At 44.0% G+C, this 16,276-nt stretch overlaps 1 protein-coding gene across 1 annotated transcript in view; it reads left to right on the forward strand.

The window, feature by feature from the left end:
- CENPS (centromere protein S) overlaps positions 1-15,604 on the forward strand; it is an 88,086-nt gene extending 72,482 nt beyond the window's left edge. The window contains exons 4-5 of the mRNA XM_085609833.1: positions 13,376-13,442; positions 14,869-15,604. Of these exons, the coding sequence (XP_085465959.1) occupies positions 13,376-13,442; positions 14,869-15,018 (217 nt within the window). The 3' untranslated portion in view covers positions 15,019-15,604. The remainder of the gene's footprint in view (positions 1-13,375; positions 13,443-14,868) is intronic.
- Positions 15,605-16,276: the final 672 nt, after the last annotated feature.

Genomic DNA, 16,276 nt, shown 5'->3' on the forward strand with positions numbered 1-16,276 from the left:
TTTGAATTCTGATTTATCCAAAAAAAACAAGAAACATATGTTCTATTTTCTGTCTTTATTTTGAAAGTATCAAAATACATGAATATGATACGTAATCCCTTTATAATTTATATATAAAGTGACATAAATAAAGTATACCTAATAATTTTGTATCTACTGGTGATATATTCATTCATTTTTGTCCGCTCTGTAGGTCTTTGTATTTTTAAACATTGTTCCTAAATTGTTTTGCAAACATATGTGGTGTTATGCCCTAGATTTTAATTACAGCCTCATGACACTATTTTCTTAAAGGCCTTCAGACAGGAAACTCACCTGGTCCCAAACTAGGTTGGAAATGGTTACTTTACTCGCTAACACTTCTCACATTTATATTAGAGCTTCTATAAGCTTCCCTTCATCCGCTCTACATAGAGTACTACTTAATCTGGAATTTCTATAATAATTGCATGCAATGCATTATGGGTAGGGTGGATTTACCATATCTTCTGCAGGAGGTAGCACCATATGTGACCAAAAGTTTGATGCTCATTAAGGACCTCTAGGAGCAGCTTGCGGTACTGCACCTAGACAGGCAGTGCTGGTGCCTTGCTCACTAGGGACCTCTAGGAGCAGCTTGCGGTACTGCAACTAGACAAGCAGTCGTGGTGCCTTGCTCACTAGGGACATCTAGGAGCTGCTTGAGGTACTGCATGTACATTTCCCTTCATCAGCTCTACATAGAGTACTAGCTAATCCGGAATTAATATAATTATTTTGTCACATTTTAAAGCTACTAATTGTATATATGGACATAGCTATTTGAATGTGCTCGTGGTACTGTCTTGCATGCATTGCATTATGGGTAGGGTGGATTTACCATATCTTCTGCAGGAGGCAGTACCATATGTGGCCAAAAGTTTGATGCTCATTATAGACCTTCAGGAGCAGCTTGCGGTACTGCACCTGGACATGCAGTGCTGTTGCCTTGCTCGCTAGGGACCTGTAGGAGCAGCTTGCGGTACTACACCTAGACATGCAGTGCTGGTGCCTTGCTCACTACACAAGCATTTGCAATGCACTAGGTCTCACATTACTGAAAGTATGAGTTATTGGCGTTGGATTATTATTTCCATTGTCAATACCTCAAACTGTCCGTAATGCAAGACCCATTGCATTGCAAATGCTTGTTATAAATCGATCTGTTGAATTGGCTCTCCCTGGTGTGCTGACCTAGCAGTCAGTGAATGTGAGAGACTTCTAATAGTCTGTGAAAACGTTTCCATTGTGAAGGAGAAAGTTCTGTCTCTGACACTTTGTGATGCAGTCTTAATTTTGAGTTCGATTATTTGGATGTGCAAGCCACTTTCAGATGCAGTGATTGCAAAAGCAGAGCATCTGCGGCAGGAACTCAAAGTAACCCCTGTTCAAGTCCTAGGTTTATAGCTTTTATATTTTAGAGCTATTTTTAAAAAAAGCTGTTGTAATGTTGTGCTCAATTTAGACAACGTCATAGTGTAAATAATATGCAACAATCCTGGTACATTAAAAAGAGGAGTAAAGACCGAGAATGCAATTGATTTAATGGTTGCTAAACATAAATATTTCACAAGTTCAGTTATCACAGATGTGTTATAATAATGAAATCGGTGACAAATGAACGTGTGAGCACGTATCCTATAGTATCGTAGACAAAAGATTGGGAAAGTGATATCTGTGCAGAACGTATGCAAGTTTGTTATACATGAACTGGGAGTCTATTAGATCTTTTGTATAAAAATTATACAGAAAGTCAAAAACTTAAATTGAATGTCTAGTGGATGAATTCTTAATTTCGATTCCACTTTTCTTTATCATATTTGTAATTATATTTGTAAGTGTTTTGCAGTTGAATTTCATTATTGCTTTGTAGTTAAACGGTTGGTTAAGCATTCATTTGTCAGAACTTACCTTCTCAGAAAAGTGTGGCTCTTTGGAACCTAGAGGGCAGAGTTGTTTAACTAGGGAGTTGATATATTATAGGTGTGTTAGGTAATGCCTATAAATGTTTCCTTTTTGTTGAAAATCCGCACTTCTGTAAATAACTTTCTCCTGATTGAATGCTTTTGCCGCAGGTTCCTTCTGGTAGAGAGTTTAGTGTTGTGATGTCAGCAGAAAATGTTATTGTAGATGTCTTTATATGCCACTGGCGTTACAACAAACAAATGATGAACGGAATGCTGACAATGCAGACATTCTCCCCCAGTCAAGAGATCTGGGTTAAATCCATCGTTCTTTTGCCCACTACGCCACCCCAGTTCAGACATGGCCATATGCAAATCAGTCTTGACCCTGTGCCTCATGGGAACAGTCCAGCCCGAACTGCCAAGCCATATCTTCCCTGGACCGGAATCAAGCATCCTAGGACCGGTTTCTGGCTATCAGCCGTCATCAGCCAGGATAGCTTGACTCCAGTGGCGTAGTGAGCACGGGTCCCACGTCTGGGAATACCCATCCCACATAGGGCGAAAAGCGTTACAACAAACAAATGATGAACGGAATGCTGACAATGCAGACATTCTCCCCCAGTCAAGAGATCTGGGTTAAATCCATCGTTCTTTTGCCCACTACGCCACCCCAGTTCAGACATGGCCATATGCAAATCAGTCTTGACCCTGTGCCTCATGGGAACAGTCCAGCCCGAACTGCCAAGCCATATCTTCCCTGGACCGGAATCAAGCATCCTAGGACCGGTTTCTGGCTATCAGCCGTCATCAGCCAGGATAGCTTGACTCCAGTGGCGTAGTGAGCACGGGTCCCACGTCTGGGAATACCCATCCCACATAGGGCGAAAAGCGTTACAACAAACAAATGATGAACGGAATGCTGACAATGCAGACATTCTCCCCCAGTCAAGAGATCTGGGTTAAATCCATCGTTCTTTTGCCCACTACGCCACCCCAGTTCAGACATGGCCATATGCAAATCAGTCTTGACCCTGTGCCTCATGGGAACAGTCCAGCCCGAACTGCCAGACGTGGGACCCGTGCTCACTACGCCACTGGAGTCAAGCTATCCTGGCTGATGACGGCTGATAGCCAGAAACCGGTCCTAGGATGCTTGATTCTGGTCCAGGGAAGACATGGCTTGGCAGTTCGGGCTGGACTGTTCCCATGAGGCACAGGGTCAAGACTGATTTGCATATGGCCATGTCTAAACTGGGGTGGTGTAGTGGGCAAAAGAACGATGGATTTAACCCAGATCTCTTGACTGGGGGAGAATGTCTGCATTGTCAGCATTCCGTCCATCAATTGTTTGTTGTAACGCTTTTCGCCCTAAGTGGGATGGGTATTCCCAGACGTGGGACTCGTGCTCACTACGCCACTGGAGTCAAGCTATCCTGGCTGATGACGGCTGATAGCCAGAAACCGGTCCTAGGATGCTTGATTCTGGTCCAGGGAAGACATGGCTTGGCAGTTCGGGCTGGACTGTTCCCATGAGGCACAGGGTCAAGACTGATTTGCATATGGCCATGTCTAAACTGGGGTGGTGTAGTGGGCAAAAGAACGATGGATTTAACCCAGATCTCTTGACTGGGGGAGAATGTCTGCATTGTCAGCATTCCGTCCATCAATTGTTTGTTGTAACGCGTTTATATGCCACTGGAGCATGACATTTCAGCTTGCATACTTGCTTGAAGAATGAGTCCATAGCAATGGAAGAACATTATTTGAAGCTGCTTTCTTTCAGCATCAAAGAAAAGCTTACCTAAACATTGTTTATAATCCATGCCTTCCAGTACCAATACTAGATGTGAGAGTGTTTCTCTCAATTGAATAAAAGCAATGAGTGATAGTGCCTGTCATCTCTTCCAACTTTTGTTCTACCAGGCAGTGCTCCTGTTAGATAAAAAGCTCTGTCAGCACCAGCTTCAGTGGAATCTCTGTGTTTCGAAGTCCTCCTCCTTCCACTCACAGCCAGCATACACCACAGTAAGATGTAGATTTGCTGAGAGAAAAGCAAAAGAATGATGGGTGGACTGCAGAACTTGTGGCTCACCTTTTCCACTAGGGGTGTCAAATTGACCAAAACTCAGGCTGTACATTGCTGATCAGGCCCAACAAGGTTGGGTTGTGGGATGCATTTGTTTATTTTGAAAGGGGATCTCCCTCTCCTCTTAGCTTGTCGCTATGTGCTTTCAAGATCGCTACAGGCATTGTGTCGTCACATTGTATCTCTTAAGGGGGTAACCATCTTGAAAATATCAAATTCATTATTTTTTATACTTTTATTATGGCCACTTGCCACTATTAGCTTTTCAAGTGCTGGTGCATTTTACAGCATTCAGTATTTGTGAAGCCTACAGTGATAACCTTAGACTAGAGCATTGAGAAAGTGAAATAGATTCGTTTTGCCAATTCTTATTTGTTTTTCTCAGTGAGACTCCCTGCATATGAGGAGATTGCTAAGACATGGGCCCTGTAATTCATTGTACCATAGTGTTCGAGGCATGTGGGCTGCTGAATTCATATCTGTGCATAGATCGCCGCCTAGTGTTGGGTCCGGATGATTGCATATTGTTGTCCTGGAAGAGTCTTCGAAGTATCACGAGATAGGTGGCTCCTCCCCTGGACTACAGTGCGCATGGGCATCCCCTCCATCCTTAGATTGTTTTTTTCCGCCATTGGGTTCGGATGTCCTAATCTTAGCTCTTTGAGTATTTAGGAAAACTTTATTTTTGTCAAGCCAAAAGGCTTTTAGACTCGTCGTTATTGTTTTCGTTCGGCGCCAAGTATTTTTCTACAGTTGATTCTCTAGAAAAGCATCGAAGTTAGCCGTTTGCCCTTCGACGTCAGAGGCCCGATCGAGATAGACGATGGAAACATCAAATTACCCCTTTAAGCGTTGCCCTCTTTGCAACGCTAAGTATGCTCGCTTCGACGTGCACCCCGTGTGCAATAAATGCCTCTCTCCAACTCCAACACACGACAAAGCCACCTGTATGGCGTGTTCCAGGTTCCGATCGAAGAAAACTCTTCGCATTCGTCGAGCAGCTCGGCTCGAGGCGCAGAAAGCGGCGCCAAACCCGGACAACATCTTCGGGACCGAAGAGGAAGAAGTCGTGGACCTTGAAGTTCTGGAGGGACTATCGGATACGGATTCGGAGCGTGAATCCAACTATGATGCCGAAGACGAGCGTATCGTAGATGTCGAGGAAGATGATGCCGTCGATAAGGTAGGAGAGGCCTTTGGGGCCGAGGGAGATGGCTCGGAAGATGAGCTAGGCCCACGTGTCGGTGCAGGGCCCGAAGAGGCACTCGATAAGGCTCAGGTCGAGGGATCGCCACACGGCCTTACCCGAGATCTTTCCTCTCGTTCTACAGCCCCGCTTCAAAGCCCGGCTTCGAACTATCCTACGGAGCCATCGGTCTCGAAAGCGCCATCATCCGGTCAAGGAAAACCGAAACTGAAGGCACCGAAAGAGAAAATGACTCTCAGCGGCGACAAGGCCTCGGAGCCGAAGATACAAAAGACTGCACCTAAGACTTCGGTCAAGGTGGTCGACCCGAACAAATCGGCGCCGATCGTCGATACGGGAAAAAAGGGCAATCCTCAAGAGCCAAACCCTCCCAATCCTCGTGCCGAGAAACCAACGTCTGGTACGGGGCTCGATGCCACACCAAGGAAGGTCTCGAAGGACCATGTCAAGTCCACGACACCGTCCCCCTTCGTAAAGAAGACGGTGTCGGAGTCGTTATTACGCATCCACGACCGGGCTTAGCTGCTCACAGCCCCGCAGCCGATCACGGCCTGCACGGTTCAGACTGTGTCGACGCACATCAAGTTCGGATTACCACCGGCGGTGCGACCAAAGATGTTCGACGCACAGAAGGGTCCCGCACCGAAGAGAGGTGTCGACACGAAGAACGCTGTAGAAGCGCCAAAAGGGGTGTCAATGGGACAAACAACTGCTGAAGTACCTCACGAGGATGAGGAGCTGAGGCAGTTTATCTCTTCAGGGACTGGTAAACTTTCACTACATAAAAGAAAGATAGTGCAGAGAAACCTATGGAACCATACAGAATTCAATTAAAGAAACAGAAAACCACATCACCAGTTCTTCTGGAACATGTTCAAGATTATGGACAGGAGCCTCAATCATTCTCACCCACACAGTCTGATGTGGATGCAGGAGATTATGGTGCTGATGACAGCACTTATCCATTGACCACTGACCCGGACGACCAAAACCAACCTTGGGTGGACACTATTGGTGCGGGGGACCCACATACTGCTCCAGACACACAAGCATATGAGGTGAAAACATCTCCAACTGAAGATGCTGCTGCCTTCAATGCATTAATTGAGAGAGCAGCTGAGAACCATGATGTACAGCTCCACACTGATCCTATTGAGGATGATTTTCTGATGGATTACTTCTCTACCTCAGAAAGATCTGTTAAAACTCTGCCCATGCTCAAGGGTGTCCTAAAACAAGCTAATGACATTTTTAAGGAGCCCACGAGGGCAAGAGTACTGAACCCTAGGATTGAGAAAAAGTATAGGCCAGCTCCTGTGGACCCTACCTACATAAGAGGCCAGCTGCCTTTGGACTCGTTGGTGGTTTCCAATGCTCGGAAGAGGGCCAACTCACAGACAACGGGTGATGCTTCTCCCCCTGACAAGGAGTCTAAGGTCTTAGAAACATCTGGAAAGAGAGTTGCTGCACAGGCAGCTAACATTTGGAGAATTGCCAACACTCAGGCACTTCTTGCTAGGTATGACAGGGCGCATTACGATACCCTAGAGACACTGCTACAGCACCTCCCAGATCAATATAAGGAAGGAGCAGAGTCGCTGATTAGAGAAGGAAAGCTCATAAGCAATGCTTCCATTAAGTGCGCTCTTGACGCAGCTGACACTGCAGCTAGGGCTATTAACACCAGCGTCATGTTAAGACGACATGCTTGGTTAAGAATTTCCGGATTCAAACCGGAGATACAAACAACTATACTCAATCAACCTGTCAACCCTTACTCCCTCTTTGGTCCAGAGGTTGACACCACCCTAGAGAAAATCAAAAAAGATACAGAGACTGCAAAGTCTATGGGGGCTCTGCAATCACAGCAGTTTAGGAGTGGGTCCTTTCGTCGCTCTACCAACAGGGGACCATTTTCACATGATCACCCTGCAGCAGGTGCTGCCGTTGCTCAGTCAGGGAGACTTTCTCGCAACACTAGATCTAAAAGATGCGTATTTCCATATACCCATACACCCATCACACAGAAAATATCTCAGGTTCACTCTTCAAGATCAACATTACCAGTTCAAGGTCCTCCCTTTCGGAGTAACAAGGGTGTTCACCAAGTGCCTAGCAACAGTGGCCGCACACTTAAGGAGACAGCACATACACGTCTATCCTTATCTGGACGACTGGCTTATCCAGGCAAAGTCCGCCCGGCAGTGTGCCAGCCACGTATCCCACACCATTCACCTTCTTCACAGCCTGGGATTCTCACTAAATTATCCAAAGACCCACTTTCAACCCGCCCACGTACGGCAGTACCTAGGCGCGACCATAGACACTCGGGCGACCACGGCACAACCCAATTCCATGAGGATCCACAGCATGCAGTTGCTAATAAAAAAGTTCAGACCTCAACACTCCCTACCAGCCCAAGTGTTTATGCAGTTGATAGGCATGATGGCTTCCTGCTTCTTCATAGTCCCGCATGCGAGATTACATATGCGCCCGCTTCAGGAGTGCTTAGCACGTCAGTGGAATCAGGCTCAAGGACAGTTGAAAGACCTAGTGTTGGTCAGCGGTCGGGCATACAACTCTCTGCATTGGTGGAATCCACAAAACCTTGCCAAGGGCCGACCGTTCCAAGAGCCTGTACCACAAATAGTACTGACGGCGGACGCGTCTCTCCAGGAATGGGGAGCTCATGTACTCAGTTACACAGTGCAGGGACTATGGACAACACAGCAGAGGGGGATGCACATCAACCTTCTGGAACTAATGGCGATCTTCTTAGCAATGAAGGCATTCAGAGTCCACTTGTGCAACAAAGTCGTGTTGATCCGGACGGACAACATGACTGCCATGTACTACATACAGAAGCAGGGAGGAACACACTCTCCACAGTTATCTCACATAGCTCAGCGCCTGTGGAAGTGGGCCATTCGGAGAAACATCTTCCTCATGGCGGAACACCTCCCGGGCAAGGACAACCAAATGGCGGATCTGCTCAGCAGACACAGCCACCAGATGCACGAATGGGAAATACATCCATCAGTACTCCAACCGTACTTCCAGCAGTGGGGTCATCCAGAGATAGACCTCTTCGCCACAAGGGAAAACGCAAAATGCCAAAGCTTTGCTGCCAGGTTCCCGCATCCACAGTCGCAGGGCAATGCGATATGGATGAACTGGTCAGGCAGATCTGCGTACGCTTTTCCCCCAGCACCATTAATACCGCTAGTGGCACGCAAACTGAGGCAACACTCACTGACGCTCATCCTGGTTGCTCCCACGTGGGCACGCCAGCCATGGTACACCACGTTTCTAGAACTCTCCGTGGTACCGCATCAAAGACTGCGGCTGACGCCCAGGCTTTTAACCCAGAGCCATGGCGCAATTCAGCACCCAGATCCGCAACAGCTAAGCCTAGCGATCTGGCTCCTGAGATCTTAGAATTTGGCCACCTCAACTTGCCTCCAGAATGTATGAATATCATCAAAGAGGCAAGACGACCCACGACCAGAGCCTGCTATGCGGCTAAGTGGAAAAGATTTGTCATTTATTGTAAAAATAATGACATCAATCCGCTGGATGCATCAACTCAAAACATTATCTGTTATCTGTTACACTTATACAGATGCAATCTAGCATACAATTACATCCGTATACATTTAACCGCGCTGGCAGCTTACCTTCAGAACAGGCAGCACCTCTCACTGTTCAGAGTGCCTGCCATCAAAGCCTTCTTGGAGGGACTCAAACGAGTGATTCCTCCTACGCACCCACCTTCACCAATCTGGAACCTGAATGTGGTCCTCACCAGACTAATGGGACCACCTTTTGAACCTCTACACTCCTGTGAGATTCAATTTCTAACCTGGAAAGTGGCTTTCCTAGTAGCCATTACTTCATTGAGAAGAGTTAGTGAACTCCAGGCACTAACCATTCAAGAGCCATTTATACAGGTTCATGCAAACAGGGTCGTACTACGCACCAACTCTACATTCATGCCCAAGGTGATATCACAGTTCCATATGAACCAATCCATAGAACTACCCGTGTTTTATCCTAATCCTGAGAATGTAGCAGAGAGAATGCTCCACACACTTGATGTCAAGAGAGCTCTCATGTACTATATTGACAGAACACGAAATTTCAGAAAGACAAAACAACTGTTTGTTGCCTTTTCTCCACAGCACAAAGGCAACCCCATTTCAAAAGCAGGAATAGCTAGGTGGATCGTTAAGTGTATACAAATTTGCTATCAAAAAGCTAAGCGCACACTAACGATTCCTCCAAGAGCCCACTCCACACGAAAGTTAGGGGCCTCCAAGGCTTTCCTAGGGAATATTCCTTTACAAGAGATATGTAGAGCAGCCACATGGTCCACTACACATACATTTACAAAACACTACTGTGTAGATGTACACTCAAGATAGCAGGCAGCTGTAGGACAGGCTGTTCTCAAAACTCTTTTTCAGACTGCTGCAGCTGGCACGGACAGCCGCCGCTAAATGGAGGAACTGCTATATAATCTATGCACAGATATGAATTCAGCAGCCCACATGCCTCGAACCGAATATGCTACTTACCAGTATGCATCTGTTCTTGGCATGTAGGGCTGCTGACATTCATATCGCCCACCCTCCTCCCCGGCGCCTGTGGCAGCTGCAGCATTCAGTTATTACTAGTTAGCATGGTCATCATTTACTGTATTACACTCCATTTCTGCCACAATGGCGAAAAACAATCTACGGATGGAGGGGATGCCCATGCGCACTGTAGTCCAGGGGAGGAGCCACCTATCTCGTGATACTTAGACTCTTCCAGGACAACAATATGCAATCATCCGGACCCAACACTAGGCGGCGATCTATGCACAGATATGAATGTCAGCAGCCCTACATGCCAAGAACAGATGCATACTGGTAAGTAGCATATTCGATTCTATCTGCAGCTCACTGATGAGACCAGATCGGGCAAAAAGTAATCTGAGGATGCTTGTTTTCCTGTTCAGAGGGAATGTGACCTGGCAGTACAAACTATCCGGTGTTTTCCTTCAGGACCAGGACCAGGACCATGGCTTATATGCATATGTGCATTCCCTGATGTAGTCGCACAGTGAACAAAACATAGACTGAAATGTGACACAAAGTAATTTTCCAGTGACTGAGATGAATCCCACTTATCGCTTTCTTTTGTTTTTTCTCCTTGTGACGCTTTTCGTCATTGGTATGCCCAGATATGGGTCCAGTAGTTCATTGAGCTACCAGACCTCTGCTGCACCTCACTGGTGTGAGGCCTCGCAATGTTAAAACCGGTATGGTTTGCTTGTGTTCCTTTTCAGTAAAGATGCAACTTGGTTGCCTGATGGGCTGTTTTTACTGGACAAGAACCAATGCTGATTTGCATATAGGTAATCCTAATACGTGCTTGATCTGTTAAAGGTTGAGTGCCGGTACCCAAACCTTTGCTCAGAAGCTCACAGCCAGTGCAATGAAATGTTGGTGTACGAATACCATGGCTACACGGTCTTGAATCCACCTCATGTCTCTTTCATTCACTATTAGGCACTCTATGCCCCCTTTGCTCATGCTTGCAGGGTCCTGCTTTCTCCCTTCATTACTTTTTTCCGTCTTTCTCTTCCTCTGTCTGTCCGCTTTGTTCATTTTTATGTCTCTTGTTTGCGGTAAATGTCTGATGCAGAAAAAATTAGGTTCAGTGGCAATCACTGACTCAAATTAAGCACTCCGCATAATGGACAGGTGGATTGGAACCGGTCCCAGAGAAATTACCAGTAACTCTTGAGTAGTACAAGAATTCCATTCTTCACTTTTTTATTTTTGTTACAGGATATGTTGCTGCCAGATTATGTTGCTGCCAGATTTTTCTGCACATTGACTTACCATCACAATTGTGGCGATTGATCCTTTTTTTTTCTTTTTGCTGCTGAAAAGAAAGTTATTTGACTATTTCCTGAAAGTTGCATCGTTATGCCATAGATGCTGGACAGGGGCCATTTCAAATGCCTACTCTTATGGGGAAATATTTAATCTGTAACAGGGCCTGGTTGCTCCTTCTTGAGACTTGGTAGGGAAATCTGTTTGGAAGAAGCAAAGGGACTGCAGAAAATGATTCCTTCTAAAAAGACACCTCCTCATGGTTTTTGCAGACATATGTAACACAGCTAGGGATATTTGGATTCTGCTGCAACAATCAATACTACAACTACAGTTTTGGTTTGGAAGGGTTTATCTGTATAATCCTGTATGACTTGGAGCAAGAACATTCACTATTTGTGGATGCTGGCCTCTCCTACGGAGGTTGCATCACATATTGAATGCAGATGCAAGGCCCAGATACTCACACAGTTGCTAACAGTCATAAGCCTGTGTGAGCAGGTGTGCATCTCTGGTGCTATGACCTTAAAAGCAGGTGAAATGACTGCCACTCAAGTTTTAATGGACAGGAGCAATTGGGAAAACATTCATAAGTTGTTTTTGTTTCTTCCAAAAGAGACCAGGTGAAGCTGCTGGTTTAACAAATAGCAGTTTAATCAGACGGTTTGTGGATGCTGTTGGTTTAGCTGCTAGGGATTTAGCAGATGAGTTATTGTTAAGACTTTGATTTAGCAGCCTTTGTGTTTTGGAACAAACATTTTGGTTCCTACACTGAAAAGAAGATTCACAAAATGAGAAAATAATTAAAACTGTTTTTTCATTGGGCCTGAAACAGATGAGCAATGCACTTTCAGATGTTTCAGAAGAAAACTAACTAGACTGCCTTTTCTACAGGTTTGACACGACTAACCTATACAGAAGTGCAGGCATCCACTTTTGATTCTAACTCTGGGTAACCATTATCTTCTCTCCACTTTTCACATTACCTTTAACCACCAACTGTTTTCTGTCTGCCTGTCGGAGAAACATGTCCTCACACATGCCTCAAAAATGTTGTCTGTAAGTTGGCCAACAAAGTCGGTACTGACTTGATGTGCATGTTCGTTAGTTAAAGTGGATTTTGAAGAGAAAATTTACATTTTTCTTAAAGCTGACAGATCATACATTGAATCTTCTGCACACCATTGCCCTGCTACAGTTCTGCTTTTGTAATAATTACTTTCTGTGTCAGTGGCTTTGGACGTATCATGGGATTGGCAATCAGCTGCGATTTTATGTAAGTGTACTGGACAAATCATTCTGGCTTACATTTTTTTCCATTTGGTGAAGTCTTTCTTTTGTGATGTTGATGAGCTGCCATTTTAGGTTACCGCTGCCTTCTTGAAATCAAATCTCTTCACAAAATGCGAGCCCTTTCCAAGCACCTCACATTCCTATATGAAACAAAAATAGACAACCGCTCTGGTATCTTTTTGCATACAATTTCCAAGGCAGCTAGTGATCTTTCTAGCAGGTCTGCGAGAACAACAAACTATTATAGAGAATATGGGAAACTGAAAGACGTGTGGAATATAGCTGGCAATCACAACTTAGGAATGACGATGTTATCATGCTGCATACTTCAGAGATTCTAAACTGCAGATTCACAGGAATGCCAAGCTCATGAGATTCCTTAGTTATAGACCTCAAACCGTCACAGGAAAACCAGGTGGGGGCACAACTCTGGACAAGTAGACAACTCTGTATGAGCAGACTCAATTAAAAAAAAAAACAGAAAATTATAGGTAAGGCCCAAAACAAGAAAAAGTGAACATCCAATAGTGTGCTTCTAAGGAGTGAAATTAAGTAACTTTTGTGCTTGTCTAGGAGTTCAAAATTCAAAGACATTGGACAAAAAGGGAAACATAACTGTATGTAAAAAGTGTTTCATTTTGGTTTCTGGAAGACCGGAATCAAACGGGACACACCTTCATTTAAGCAACAGAGGTTGAGGAATACCTTCAAAATCAGAAAGATACACGGTTTCTCTGTGTTTGCCAGCATGTGGATTCAACAATGGGTTTTGCTGAGCACTCTAGGCTGGAGACTCCATTTTATTCAGATTTTAGAGTGTGACTGATCATTTCAACTTCTTATTGCCCTGTTTTTACGTATTCAGACTATTCTGTAGCCTTTGCATGTTGCTTTTTAAGCAAAGCAACCAGATGTCCTCACCCTCTCAAATGGTCACTGAAAGTATGATGTTGATTAAATATCCTTATCTTTTTCGTAGGCATGCAAAGAGAAGCACCATTAATGCAGAAGATGTCAAGCTATTGTCCAGGAGGAGCATGGCTCTGGTAATCCTAACTTGTTGTACTTTTATCAATTATGCTTTACTTAATGAGACTAAGTGTGTCTGTTCATAGAGCCCTTAGTGTGCTCCGCCATCCCCTACAAAGCCAGTTTATGTCCGTAAATGTCTTATTGCTATTTACTTAGCCCAATTTGTGATTCAGTAAATACTTTCCAAATCACAAAATGGGTTTACCGATTTTGTTCTAAATCTCAATTAAGATGGGATGTTCCCACCTAATTGTGATTCACAATATGCATCAATAGTTTGTGACCACAATTGCAGTTGATGACTCCTGAAACCCTTTTGCAAAGGATCCGCAGTTCTCTGTAGGACAGCTTTCAATTTAGGAATTGTGTCCGGCGAGCTCCAGGGAGGCCCACTGCTTTCTCCCCCTGATGTGTTTCCTAACAAGAAACTTTTTTCGTTTCTGTTGAAGGGGCACCAGTTCCTGTTAAACACTGGCTTCTTTAATAAGCACAAAAAAAAACGATCAAGAATGTTAATACTGGAATCATGGACTGCTGTACTTTGCAGGTCACCATCCCCGAGTTTGTAGCCAATTACAGGGAGGGGGCGCAAATAGCGAATTGCCTAATATTATTAGGCAGTCATTCTGTAACCCCTACAACTGGAGATGTAACTCGACCTATTAGTACGTGCGACTGTAATTGGATTCAATAACTTTCTTTATTGCTCGTTAGAAAACTGTGAATGTTAGAGCTTCAAGCAAACATGTATTTGGAATCTTTGTTGTGGTCTGAAGTGATTTAGTTTTTAAGTATCCGATCTTTGAGTTTTTTTCTTTCATGGGTTTGTTCATTCATTACTTGTGACCATATAAGTTCACGCATTAAGAATTTTACAACTTCAGTTATATTCATGAGTGTGCCATTGGACAGCATTCAGTTAGAATTGGTGATTGTTATCCGTGAGCTCACAAAGCTTAATATTCTGCTGTAACTTCCTGGCCTTGTAAAGCTTTAAATAAAGTAGGAAAGATTAAAATCTGTATCAGCCCGTGAGGTTTACACTTTTTTGGTATAGTGCTTTAACCAACTGAACAGTGAATTTGAGATCATAGTGTGGAAAAAGCAGAATATTTGATTTACCAGTGAATAAATGTGGATGGGTTTGTGGTAAACCTTTTCACAGGAGGACAGGAAGAAACCCAGATCACTTGGATAACAAGTTTGAGGAGACTGCAGTGTTTGGAAATTCATGTTTTACAGTCTGGTGGACTGAGATGCTTAAAGCCGACTGTGTCGGGTAAGATTGACCTTGCATAAAGCGGTAGGAATAGGCCAAAGAACTTATTACGTGGTCGTCTATGACTGGCAATCATAGAAATGTGGCTGGGATCCGAGATTCCACTTCAAGTTATAAGCTATTAATAAGCACCTTTTTAACTGCAGCCTTTTTATTTTCAGTTTGCCTATATCACTCGAATGAGTGAAGCACTCGCGTCTCGAAATCAGGAACAGAAGGAGAAAAAGAAAAAGAAGTCAGTGAGTGCGGGAAAAGGAGCCAGGAGCGCTGAGGAGGTGCCGGAGGCTGGGACAGTGGACACTGAAGACTAGCTCTAAGTTATGCCGGTTTCTACACATAATGAGCAACCTTACTAAGTCAAAACTACCTACGCCTGCCCAGGAATGTGAAGATGTGATCTTTCACATCCATTGCTAGCTCAGTGTACCTCTTAAATTCCTCCAGCCAGTTTCTGACCATTCAGGAAGTGTAAACATTGGTCACCAACCTTTGCATCCACTTCCAGTTTGAATGTCCTCACCTATGCTGTTGCTAAAATCCTGCTATGTGCTCTTGATTTTTCTATGCTAACTGTGTAACATCAGTTAATATTCTGTCTAGAATGGTAGACCTGTTTATTTTTGTGCTAAAGCATGCTGTTGGTTCCTCCAACTCCATGTCCTAACCAAGGAGTGCATTTGCTAACATCTGAGTGCCTTTGCTGTGGTTGCTAGAGATTTTATTTTGTATTTACTCGTACCATGTCAGCCTGCTGTCTGATTAATGCAGAGTGCATGAGATAAAGTAATTCCATATAACAAATTATAAATATATACTTCTTCCACAACATAATATACAAATATTTTTACGGAATAAATCACAGATATTTTCTCAAACATTTATCTGTTTTAGGTCTTATGACTGTACAGCAGTGTGCCTTTTTCTTTTGCTCTATTTCTTAATGTCCTTACCTGTAACGACCTCAAGCTTCCAGGCGTCAAACATTTATGTTTTAGGTCTTATGACTGTACAGCAGTGTGCCTTTTCTTTTGCTCTATTTCTTAATGTCCTTACCTGTAACGACCTCAAGCTCCCAGGCGTCAATGACAAAGCCATCCTGGCAGCCTTATTCTATTTGTTGGTTGGGGGCATAGTTTTAAATCATCTTAAGTTTGAGTTCTCATCTGTCATTTAAAAAATCATCATATCATCCCATGCATTACTACCTCTGCTTGCTTTATGGTTCAGTAATTTGTACTTCACCAGCTTCAATTTTGAAACCAAATGTTTATGGCAATGCCAAAAATGGAGCAAAGTCAATCTGCGCTTTCTTTTTCTGCTTGATGGAGAATTTTATCTCTTTATGGGGAAGATGATTTATTTACTATTGGTCTACAGATCAAATAATATCTTTGTCAAAAAAAACTCCAAGGTTTTCACATGTACTATAGGTGTGGCCCCTAGTCCTAAGGATTGAGCTAATCCAACCGACTCTATCTAGGAGAAGTGCATCGTAAGAGAAAGTTATGTCCTTGTTGTTTTTTGGTCATATTTAGTTAAGTCTCATGTGAAGAAATATTTCCCTGAGAC

The sequence above is a fragment of the Triturus cristatus genome, chromosome 1_2 (assembly GCF_964204655.1).
Source record: "Triturus cristatus chromosome 1_2, aTriCri1.1, whole genome shotgun sequence".
NCBI classification, from domain to species: Eukaryota; Metazoa; Chordata; class Amphibia; order Caudata; family Salamandridae; genus Triturus; species Triturus cristatus.